This window comes from Pteropus medius, unplaced genomic scaffold (genome assembly GCF_902729225.1).
Source record: "Pteropus medius unplaced genomic scaffold, Ma_sr-lr_union100, whole genome shotgun sequence".
Classification (NCBI taxonomy): Eukaryota; Metazoa; Chordata; class Mammalia; order Chiroptera; family Pteropodidae; genus Pteropus; species Pteropus medius.
The window spans coordinates 16,852,454-16,864,985 of record NW_024349519.1 but is presented as its reverse complement, the minus strand read 5'-3'; the positions used below and the strand labels follow the sequence as shown (position 1 = coordinate 16,864,985).

The following is a 12,532-nucleotide window of genomic DNA, read 5'->3' as shown; positions in this document are numbered from 1 at the left end:
TTAAAATATTTACAGCAATATGAATTCTTCCTTCCAGCCTTCTTGTATAAAGTTAGTACTTTCAAAGTCATGTTATACATTTGTTATTTCCATATTGTCTTTTCTAAATAGACTCAAAGTTTTTGTGATAATTCCCAGAAGTTAAGATAATTCCAGCAAAGTACTTCTGGCTTGATATAAGGAATATGCCAATAGACTTCTGAGAATTTTCTGTGGGCAATGTATACATTAAGGGTTTGAAGTAAGATACTTCTTTTATTAATTTCTATTTCCACTTCCTCCCAGCTGACTTCATTGGGAAGAACAGCCTCATTCATTCATTTATCTATTCATCCATTCATCCATCCATCCATCTATCCACTCATCTATCATCTATCCATTCGTTCATTCATCATCCATCCATTAATTCATTCATACATTGTTTTAAAAGTATGTCAGTTTATAAATTCCGTGTTTAGAATTATCGATGCCTTCCTATTTTACTTACAGCAAATTCAGACTCTGATGAATTACAAAGTCTTATATAATATCTGGATTCTAGACCCTGCCTACTGTGACCTTATCAGACAAACTTTTTCTGATTCTTCACTCTGCTCCAACTATGCTGTTCTTTCTGTTCTGTGTTAAAGAGAAAACCACAGCCTAACATACTAAAAGTCTGTGATACCAGATATCAAACCTAGATTTAATATCTGATCTAATTGAAGTTTCGACCTCTCCCAGAAACATAATCTTAATCAACTAGTCTGAAATTTTCTGGTCAAGCACCAGTAAGGTAATCTGTCACATGATTATCCCAACCCTTCTCTCTCTCTCTATCCCACCTCTTCACTCCCTCCACCGCCAATAGAAAGAGGCAATCTGCATGATAAAAACCCTTCCCATTCCCTGTTCTCTTCCCCCCAAAGCAAAGATGTCTCAAGCACCAAAAGAATCCTTTTTTTCTTTTATTAATAGCTCCCTTGCCCCACCCATCTTCTTATAAACGCCTTCCATTTTGTACAACTCCTAGAGCACCCTCTGAGTTGCAAGATAGGATGCTGCCTGATTCATGAATCACTTAATACAGCCATTAGATCTTCAAAATTTACTCAGCTGATTTAAAAAAAAAAATTTTTTTTTTTACACCTACAGCGCCTGGTATTCATAGGTGGTCTCCCATCCAAGTACTAGACCTGATCCTGCTTAGCTTCCGAGATCAGATGAGATCGGGAGTGTTCAAGGTGGCATGGCCATTTGTTTTTTAACATCAGGAACACACCAAGTTCGTTTCGGCCAATAACTCTGCCTGAAATTTTTGTACCATAGGCCTCTGACACCAGGTTCCTTCTCAACACTTAAGGATCAACTCAAATATCACCTCTTTGGAGAAGCAGTCTTTTCGTGGCCCCACTCCCAGCTCTGAAGCTGTTCTCTATCCCATTGACTTGCTTATTTTCCCCCATACATTTAGAGTTATTTGAAATTATGGTATTTGCCTATTTGTCTACATGGTCATTGTCAATCTACTCTCACTAGAATTTAAGTTCCATGAGAACGGAATCTTTATCTGAATTTTTACCACTGTTATCTCCAGCAACAGAAATAAAGCTAAGTACATTGTAATGGTTCAGTAACTCTTTATGGAATAAGTGACTGGGTAAATTCATCCCTTCATAAAACAGTCACTGAATTTTTGTATGAGTCAAATATCTTCTAAATCAAGTCTTCTGAATTTTAAAGAATTCTTATGAATCCTTTGGTTCTCCTCCAATCCCTTTTCCAGACTTTAAGAGTTGAACATGTAAAAGCATTATAAGGATGTGCTTTTGATAAGGCGGGAAGTCCATACAAAATTTACTTTTAATCTCCCTCTTTGAACTGTAATTTGATTGTCTTCTAGAGAGCTCTGCTATGCATAAGTGTTACGGGTTCTTTGCTTTTCTAAAGTGAAAAACACTTTAAGCCACGAACTTCATTCAGTTCAAAATTATTATTTTTTTACTATTTCGATTGTGCAGGAAAAATTCATAAAATTCTTTGTTCTATGTTACAAACAACAGATCTGAATAGGACTGGAATAGAACAAGGCCACATTTGAGATATTGAAACAGTAAAATAATCATTGAGTCTAAATAAATGAAAATTAGACTGTAGGCCTAATATCAATATTATAAAAGAAATGCAACATATTGCATATCTCTTTCTCTCCCCGTTAAATTTAGTTTACTATGGAATCTTTATATCCTGGATTCACTCATTATATGAAGTAAATGACAAATTCAATTAGGTGATAATTTTAACTATTTTCTAATAAATTAAATGGTAATTCTAGTAACAGACAGGTAGCCTTATCTTGGCAATAGAGCCAGCAAGAGAAGTGAAAACAGATGAAGGGAGAAAGGAAAAAAACTGATCAATAAATTACAGTCAATGTATACTTTCTGGATCTCTTTCACATGGCTAGTGTTTTCAAAACTACTTAAGTTTTTAATATGATCATCAGACATTATTGTTTTTATTATTAGTCCAGTAAGTAAAATATGCTGAATTTTATATATAAGATAATATATAATGTTTTCACGCTTCAACAATAAGGTATAGCTTTTGAAATACATTTATTGCAAAATTTTTCAGGAGAAAACCCATTTTCAAAATCTATGGTCTACTAAATTCATGTAGATATGAGAGCTTAAAAGCCAATAAGTCTGTAGTTCAGAATCTGTAACAGAGTTATTTTATTTATCATAAAAATATTCTTTATCCTTTTTTTTAGAAAGTGCTAATGGTGTTGTCTTTTAGTTATACTAATTAGATACTTTTCAGTTCACGCCTGGATTACTACCAGTGCTCAAAAACATTTTTTCTAAGACAATGGAAAACTTTTGAGGAATATGATCAGAATTTTACCCTGATCTGCATAAGAAAGATCCTTTGTGCAAAATATTTATTAAAAAATTTCATAACGATATTACTAGATTCTAATCACTTCTCTTCAAATAGTACAGGACTATAGAAGTGTGAAACTGATAGATAACATGAGAGCTTATTAGCTTCCCATTTTCCACTTCCTTTACCATTACACCTTCTTTTCTTTTCTCTGCAAATACGTGAACAGCAAAATGGCTTAAAAGCAATAAATTAATAAAAGAGAAGCAGATGGTCTGACTAATGTACACACAGGAATCACTAGCAGCATTTATTCTACTGCTAAGGCCTTATGTATTATAACCAATCAATTCAATGAAAAAACACCTATGATCAAAAGAGTACAATGAATTAAGAGATTCAACTTAGAAAACAAAAGTTAGTACATATGCGAGTTACTCACTCAATGAGGGCCCATGTACAGGACATTTTATCTGTACCATGATAAACTGTAACTTCCATCGAGTTTTTGAATTCCATACTCCCCTCTAGTAAAGGAAGTATTTGATTCCCATGTCAAAAGCAAAGCCTCTTGTCAGATTTCTAGTGATTCCATAACATCTATCTATATATGAGATTATAGTAAAAGTTTTAATTATGTATAAAACAGGCCTGTAAATAGTTAATAGCAACATAATCTCTCTCCTTCATGTAGCCCTTAGAAGTCTATGATACCAGCGCATGTCTGGAAGAATATATTAGAGCCTCCAAAACAAGATAAGGGGACACCTGTTTTTTGTGGAGTTAGAATCACACAAAAAAGTTTTGCACTGTTTCACAAAATATACTCTTGTGCAAGCTCATCCTGAAAACTATTTTTACTTTAGCCTGTTGATTCTGAAGACTTTTTTTTTTTTTTTTTTTGGCTTCCTGATGTAAATTTTCTTTTATCCCTCTCACCACACAGCAGGACAAAGCTTTGGAAAGACAGCCTTTAGATAGAGTTACACAATTTCAGCAAATGGAAACACTGATGCCAAAGAACTGGAACTGTTTAGTGGAGAGGGACGAAGAGAAAACGCTGTGCTGAACAAAAGAATATAGCAGCATTCAAAGGTTAGAACGTAGTGACACACTGCACACAACTGTGGCCCACTTCACTTGGCACCCAGAGTGAAAACACTCCCATCTGTTGCCAAAGCAACCTGGGTGGTCACAGTCTAGCTACTTTTTAACCTGCCAAATTATTTTATTTTATTATTTTATTCCTTTAGACTCTTGTCCATTTTTGATTTGAGTATGTTTTGACCTTTATATTTTTTCCCCAGTTCAAAAAGAATATGGTAGGCAGGGCTAAATCATCCATAGGGAAAACTGTTACCCAGAGAAAGGTAATAACTTGTGACTGTCTTTTATTTAACAGGACCAAGAAAGAAGGGAAAGTCATGTATTAAAAATTAAATAAATAAATTAGGTAAGAAACAACACTTGGATGAAGCTCAGGGATCTCCCCAAATTCAACACAAAATGTTTCTAGTCTGCTTTCTCTCACTTCCTTCTCCTTGAGATTTTCGGTCCATAGAATTCAGTGGCATCACTTTGGAGATAGAGATGGGGATGAAGAGAAAGGGAAGAAAAAAATAGCCACAGAAAGCTATAAGTTTTCTCTTCTGTCTCTCCATTAAGGTGATGAGTCCAAGAATTAGAGTTGATGAAATCCCTAGATCCCTGCTTGCCTCTTCTGATTCAACCTTCCTTGTACCATTTTAGTTGTGTTTCTGCTCTGGAAACTCCACGAATATTTGCTATAAGCAGATATTTTTGTTAACTAACTTTGTAATGTGGCAAAGGGGGTTGTGCTAATACTGCAGATAAGATCAATACAGATTCACTGGGCCACATAGAAGTTTTCATTACTTATTTTTTTTAAATGACTTACAAGACAGAGTATGTCCAGCTGTGGGATTCAGAGATTAGTTCACAACTAGTCTCTAAGGTCCTGTATCTCAGCATTCATATTTCAGACACAAGATTCATTTATTTCAAACCGAAATTGTATCTCCAGTTATGTGAACACATCCTCGGGAGCACAGTAGTAATGAGGTCAGTTACATGTGTACAGTTAGGAGAAAGGTTATTTCTTAATAAGAGTCATTTAGTTAATTTATTCAACACTCCTATGTTTTTTGGATTATATTTATATCGAAATAAATATTTTAATGTTGTAATATTCCAATTTTTCTGGTCCTAACAAAAACTCTCAATGTACTCAGAAGACCAGAAAGAGAGTGAATCTGACTGATTTTAAATTGTATCTCTGAGATTGTCTAAACGTGTGTGCGTGTGTGTGTGTGTGTGTCTGTGTGTGTATGCATGTATACCCCCATAAAACTTAATGGCACTTAAATACAATTGACAAAGGAGATAAACCATACACAAAGGACTTTGGACTTTGACTTCTGTCAGCAGATATGCCTGAAACTTTGCAATAAATCAACAAGCTTCTTTCCAAAATTTACCTTTATTCATCAGAACTAGAAGCAAAGGATTTCTTCATTTTTTGTATTGGTTTAAGGGAGAGTTCTGGCAATGAAACTAGATAGCAAATCTTGGAAAGATTCTAATACTCAGAAAAGAAAGAAAAGACATAACAACAAAGGTATTATAAGATAACAGAATGAATGGCAGATTGTGTGCTTCCTGTTGAAAATATCAATATTCTCTTTAGGTTTCTACAAGTGAAACTAGAATTCTTTTATTTCAGGCAGGATCTGACTGCCTATCATGTGGGGGTTAAAGTTGTGGGTTGTGAGGCAAACTAAACTAACTCTTTCTGAATCTGGATGCTGTTCTTTTCTAACTTTTCCTGACCTTCCCTTTTTTGGCAGTCCGAAGGTTCTAATATTCGTATTCTGGCTATGAGAACAGAACATATGGTTTGCGTGAAGATTCTTGTTAAACACTTGTCCATTAACCTGACAGTAGGAAGTGCTAAAGAGCAAAAACAGGAGTGAGGTCAGACACCCACCTCATCTCCACAGCAAACACATTTACCCACTGAAAAGCATACTTGATCTTCAAGTTTTGGAAAATCACGTACAAAGGTAACTACTGACATTTTCCCCTTATGATTTTAGACATTCTTTGATTAAGCTATTTCATCATTAATTCTGTTACTTAGATATGATTTTCTTTTCCTTAGAGAAAACAGATTTAAACAAATAAGCAAACAAACGGAAGTTTAAAACAAGAATTTAGGGTCTGGCTAGGATCTAGGAATAATGTTTTGGTTCTGTTATAAATCCTAAGTAACACTTCATTGGCCTTTGTGTTTTCTATAGGTAATTCATAATACATTTTGCCTAGCCCCACAGCTACCAGAAAAAATTTATCAACAACTAATGCTTATATCTAAAATTTGTGAAATATAATTGCATTATGTTCTGAATAGTTTCTACATAATAACTAATATAGTAGTAAAGAGTCTCTGTAAACTAGTGAATAATCATGATAACTAAATCTCACACAGATCCCATATCAACCTGTATCAATCACTCTGTATCCATCCATCAACAACTCAGACTTTAACTTGTGTGCTTTCATTTCAACCTTATCAAATTCTCTTTACCATCTGCCTTCTCTGGTCTACTGAGTTTTGAAAGAAAGACTGCATATGGCAGGGATGCTTAATCAGTGAAAGTGAGAGTCTTATGATAGTACAGATCAATCTCCTTTTCCTTTTCACAAATGGATAGATAATTATTTTTTAAAAAAGATTACAGACAACTCATTACCACCAAAGTAGCTTATTTATACTGTGGATCAAACTAGTCAACCCCTAAATGCTACAGCGATTAGGGGTTCCAACCCTTTGCATGGTTGAAAATCTATGTATAACTTGTTTCTGTCCCCATACTTTACTAATAGCCCTCCGTTGATCAAAAGAAGTCTTACCAATAACATAAACAACCAATTAACACATATTTTATATTATATGTATATACTTTATTCTTACAATAAACTAAGAGAAAAGAAAATGTTATTAAGAAAATCATAAGGAAGAGAAAATGCACTTACAGTATTTACTGAAAAAAATACACATATAAGTGGACCCACACAGTTCAAACCTGTGTTATTCAAGAGTCAATTGTACATGCCTTTCCCTCCTGGAACTTGAGTTTCACCTATCTCCTACTTTATACTCCAGTTGGTTGGTTTATAAACCACTTACCAAGGCAGGTACTATTTCCATCCATCCATCCATCCATCCATCCATCCATCCATCCATCCATCCATATAAAGGACATTTGTTGACTGCATTTGCTAAGAGACTTATATTATTATTTTAATCCTAATATCCCTATGAGGAACATAGTCTTATTCCTATTTTATAGATGAGGAACTGGGACACAAATAAATTAATTAATTTGTTAGACCAAGTCTATAAATGCCAATGCTTATGCCCATTCTCCTACTTCATGGGGGGCAGAAGAAGGCAAGAGATGATTAATTGCAATTTTTTTTTACATTTTGTGCTAACATGATCTCTCACTGGCTTAAAACATAGAAAGTTATCATCTCTTCCAGGGCTGTGAAGGAAATGAGTACATCTGTTCACTTGTCAAATTTGCTCTTTTGAAAAATATTGAAGTTATACAAATATTTGCCATTCCATTAACTTATGTAATCTAGAGACTAATGAACACAAAATGAATTTTTACTTTTTGGGCTATTTGTTTTGCCATTAGCTAAAACATTATGACAAATTTCATCTGTAACATAAACAAACCTGAGTTATTTTTTAAGTCCAGAAAATGTGAAGTTAGAGCTAAATCTCAGTAGAAGACTAATTTTTACAATTGTCTCCATCTTTGCATTAGGCCTCTTCTCTGTTTGGTTTCCATTTCGAAATCATGAAATGAACGTACCGTTCTGACCTCTAGCCATCTGTTTGCAGCTGAGAGAAATAAGTAGGCAATGTTGTTTGTGTCGGTCAATTCCAGCATACGTTGCTTAAATCTGGTTTCATGCCTGTAGAAAATGAAAATATTGTAATGTTAGCCACACAACAGGAGAAATAATAAAAAACAGTCACACTTACTACTACACTATTTACTCAACAGAGTGACGAACTGATGGGATGAAATGACTAATAAATGACTCCTACTTCAAAGTAAAGGTCAGTTGCTACTGCTCTGTGGTACTCACAGTAGAGATGGTGTGGCCAGTGTTTCCTTCATTTCTCAAACCTCTGCTATGAAAAGGAATCTTTCTGATGACAAAGACCTATTGATGATCATTTCATAAACTTCCACAGAAATATTGTAGCTATGGAAACCAAGTGTGACCTCTGTTGCGAGGGCCTTACACAAACCAGAATAAGTTATACATAAATGTAAAATGCCCTACCTACCTTTTATTCCATTTATCTTACTTTTCCAAATGGAATGGTTAGAATTGGGTGAGAGGTACTGGATGAGAACCAGGGAAGACAGGAAACTGTGCATTTGTGGCAGGCAAATATATACTTTAAAATTTCTCTTTTTGCCTGGTGTTTCTGGAAACTAAAAAAGGAAACTGGGGTGACATGAAATAAAAGATGGGGGTCCTTCGAGATGGAGGTTTATTCAGTCTCTGCAGCCACGGCTGGTCTCACATGTGTCGTGTTTGCAAGGAATAGCTAATTTTCATGCAACGGGCCAGTAGAGATTCCTGTTTGACAAAAGACTGCCCCAAGTTTCCCCAAAATGTTCAAATCAATTTGTAAAACTTTATAATAAACCATCTCTATGTCAAAGAATGAAGAAGTCTGGGTGGGGTGTTCACTTGGCACATGAAACCATCCATACAGGCCAATATAAAGCAGATACTTGGTATCTGTCCAATCAATCTGATCACTCCAATATGCCAAACCAGATAAATCAGATAATTGAGTCAGACAGTAACATCTGATCTAAAATAATCAAAGATTTAGCAATCAGAGCCAAATAATTACCTCACTTTGAGTTATGTAGCCTTGACCCAAATGCCAGGCACAGGAGGACCTGTGCTGAATGGCAACACACAGGGACAGGACTGAGCAGACCTTGGAATGTGCCTCCCCTCATGATGACCCTATCATAGATGAATAGAGTGAATATTTAAAAGGTAGAATGGTTCACAGGGCCATAGGATTTACTGAGATAGTGGATATGAACTGTAAAGAGATATATCCACATTAAGGGCCATTCTTTCTGTACTTGCAATGTTAGGCAGATTTTCATCCATTCAGAAACATTTAGCAAGCACCAACTCTAAATAAGACATTAGAATATACATGTACACAAGACATGACCTCTGCCCTTGAGGAGCCCACTGTTTGTGTAGGAGGTAAGCAAAGTATTAAAAGTAAGGATGGTGCAACACAAAAGCTAGTTATAATGGTGCTATGCACAAAATGCTACATAAACATAAGGGAAGGGGATGATTTACACTGACCAGAGGATCAGGATGGTAGGCAATGGGGTGGAAGGTGGGGAGATTTCAAAGAGGACTGGGAGGATGGTCTGGGTGAGGTTTTAAGGGATGAGCTGAATTTTTCAGGAGAAAAAGAGAAGACAAAGCATTGGCAGTAGGAGAAATAACATGAGCAAGGGCACGCAAATAAGGAAACTCAAAATTTTCGGGGGCTCAAGACAGGGTCTTCTCCCTAGAGGACTGTGGTGATGGAGAGATCGGAGGTAGAGCCAGATGGACCAAAGCCAGTGGACTATATTTGAGATGAACATCCAACACTTCATCCTGATAAAGTGTTTTGTCTAGGACTTTCTCCTTCTTCCTTTAGTTTTGGGATATTGTTTCAGATACACTCTTAAAGAGTTCGTAAATGGATCTGGCAACAGTCTGAAGCAGCAGTGAGAGGGGAGGGGTGGAAATGCAGTGAACATTCTTTCTGTGTGTTTCTATTTGGCAAGAAACCTTCTGTTTTCCTAATGGAAACTTTGACACACTCAGTCTGTATCTTTTTATCCACATCCAGCTCATCTTCTGAACATTCTTAGACCTTTATTCTGTCAGACAAAAAATAATAGGAAAGGTCACTGAAATCTCAGTCTAATTTAGCTGTGATACTTTCATGGTAAACTACTTGAGGGAGCTGACTGCTGCATGTGAGTACACCATGAACTCTGAATGCAGGGGAGAAAAAGCAGGCTAATCAGTAAATACGAACTTTCCAAAAGAGATGAAGACTCTGGGGACTCTGGGTAGTCTAAAAGAAAGGAAGAAATGGATGGAAAAGAATGTGTTTGATTCTTCACCACAAGTACCAAACATAACGATTCTAGAATTCTTTTCACGGTAGCAGGACCATCCACACATTTTAAAACTTCCTTTGGTTCAAAAATGCTGATATTTGTGGTACTTCATATTTAATTTAAAAATGAACCCTGGAAGATCTAAATCTGGATGAGTATGATGCAGGTACTTTTACATAAAAGTTAGGTTCTCTTTTGTTACTTCCAATCATAATTCAAGCCTCGAAGGTTAACATGGATTATATTGTGTTATTCTTACAGATACCTGAACTTTCTTGATGTAAAATTAGGAATGGTCATCCTTATTCTGCTCATGTGTCTACTGAAGAAAGTAAATGAAAATTCTAAACTTTAACTGTTGGCAAGTTCCTCTTTCATTCTAACCCATCCTCATTTCCTTCAAGATGCTTTAACTGATTCTGGTCCTCATCACTTTTAGAAAATAACCTTGCCTGTTCTTCAAGGAGAAAATAGAGGCTGCTACATATTGAACCCATCGACTTCCTGTTGGTCCACCTACCATCTTGCCTGCATCCAGTCACTGCTTGCCCCCCACCTACCACGTTATCCTATCTACTTTCTCTGTGGTATTCACCTGGGGTGGAAATGAAGGAGTATGTCTCCATAGTTTTTATGTACCCACAGTAAGAGCAATACCTAGCATGTGTTCAATACTCAAATAAATTAACTCAAAAGGACTTGTTTGATGAAAAATGTAATCTTTAATATGGTGTACTTATGAGTACCACTGGTCATTGCTGGCTACTATTAAATATAAATTTTGTCTTACTATCTATATTCAATGTCAATAAATAATTTTGTCATCTCCAATAATATACCACTGCAGAAAATATGAATGCTTCATGATGAAACCTATGTAGATTTATGTAAAAATTCTGTGGTACATGTTGGGGATGTTTGTATCTTTATATTATATTTTTGACTCAATTATATATACAATAATATAAATATTTCTTAGGTTAGAAAAAAATCTCTGATTGAAATCAATATACACTTGCGTTTAGGATTGCAGAAAGATATAATACTTTAAGATGTCAAATTTCTAGATTAAATGAAATACTCAGTTATGCCACCTTCTTTTCTGATTTACTTGAACAGGGAAAACAGGACCAGGTAATTTTTTGAGTGTTACGTAAACATTCTTGATCAAAATCAATTTCCCTATTTCACAAGTGAGGAAATTGAGGCTAGGGAATTTAGAAGACTGGTCTAAATTATACAGCTAGTATCTTCCCAATATGGTGTTTCATTTTTTTCTTTATTCTTATTAAAATTTCAGGCGATTAAACTCTAATTCTGATCACTTATTGTCTAACTGTCTTACTTTTAATCTAGAACACTGCCAAAGACACAGGGGACATCCAAAAACAAATGGTAGCAATTATCAGGTATTTGTAGATAAATATTTGTTGATAATGCAATTGCCTAATCAACAAAATGAAAACATGTTTACTCACCTAAATGCCCGAATGGTGGTGAGTCCTTCAGCTGTTTCTGAGAAGTGGCAAAGGAGAGGGAGCTGGGTACTATCATCAAGTTCCTGGAGGTCCCTAGAACAGAGAGGAGTGCAAAAATAAACTCCACATGACTTCAACCCAAAGACCACCAACTTCATTCTAAATTAAAGTTATTATTTGTCATTGCGACTATTTTCGACTACCATCCAATTAACAAAAAACTTCAACAACTTGCAATCTAAAGAGGAAGAAAAGGAAAAATACATAACGAATATGGGTCTGGGCTGAATGTAATGTGTTTTATAAAAATATTAGTTTTGTATAACAGCTATAGGGACACAGAGGAATGAGCAATTAACTCATATATAGGAGATAGGTAATACATATTTTTTTGAGTAGGTAGAATTTAGGCCAAACTTTAAACATGAGGAGGGTTTCAACCAAAAAAACAAGAAGTAGTACATTCCAGCTAAGAGAACAAGAGCAAGCACAGAAGACTAAGGAACCCAGCAAGTTAAATTTGGCTGGTGCCCAGAATTCTTTGGGGTGTTGTAGTGGCAAAGGCTATATAAATGATGGGCGGGACTAGATTGTAGAGGATCCTGGGATGCTGGGGGAAAAAAAATCACTGAAGACTAGAAATAAAATGATCAGAGCTGTGCTTAAGCAACGTAGGTTGTGAGACAGTGTGAAGAATGATAGAGAATGAGTGGGTTAGGATAGTCTATAGAAGAGATGTTTTTAAAGTTCTGAATTACTATGATTCCGGTAAGATTTAAAACAGGGGAAGGACTATGAGACAGCCTACTAGAAGTAGCTTTCTAAACTGCTACAGTCAATTAGTTGTAGCAGGGTGAATAAGAGAAAAGAGTCAAATATGGCTTGGTTGTTGCTTAGCAGACCTGGAAAATG

General features: G+C 35.5%; 1 protein-coding gene across 9 annotated transcripts in view; it reads right to left on the bottom strand.

The window, feature by feature from the left end:
• Window positions 1–12,532, bottom strand: part of ABCC9 (ATP binding cassette subfamily C member 9) — a 113,221-nt gene that overhangs the window by 16,792 nt on the left and 83,897 nt on the right. For all 9 annotated transcript variants that reach the window (XM_039882521.1, XM_039882526.1, XM_039882525.1 and 6 more), the window contains 2 exons: window positions 11,621–11,713; window positions 7,776–7,878 (listed from right to left, as the gene is read on the bottom strand). In XM_039882521.1, coding sequence (XP_039738455.1) covers window positions 7,776–7,878; window positions 11,621–11,713 — 196 coding nt within the window. The remainder of the gene's footprint in view (window positions 1–7,775; window positions 7,879–11,620; window positions 11,714–12,532) is intronic.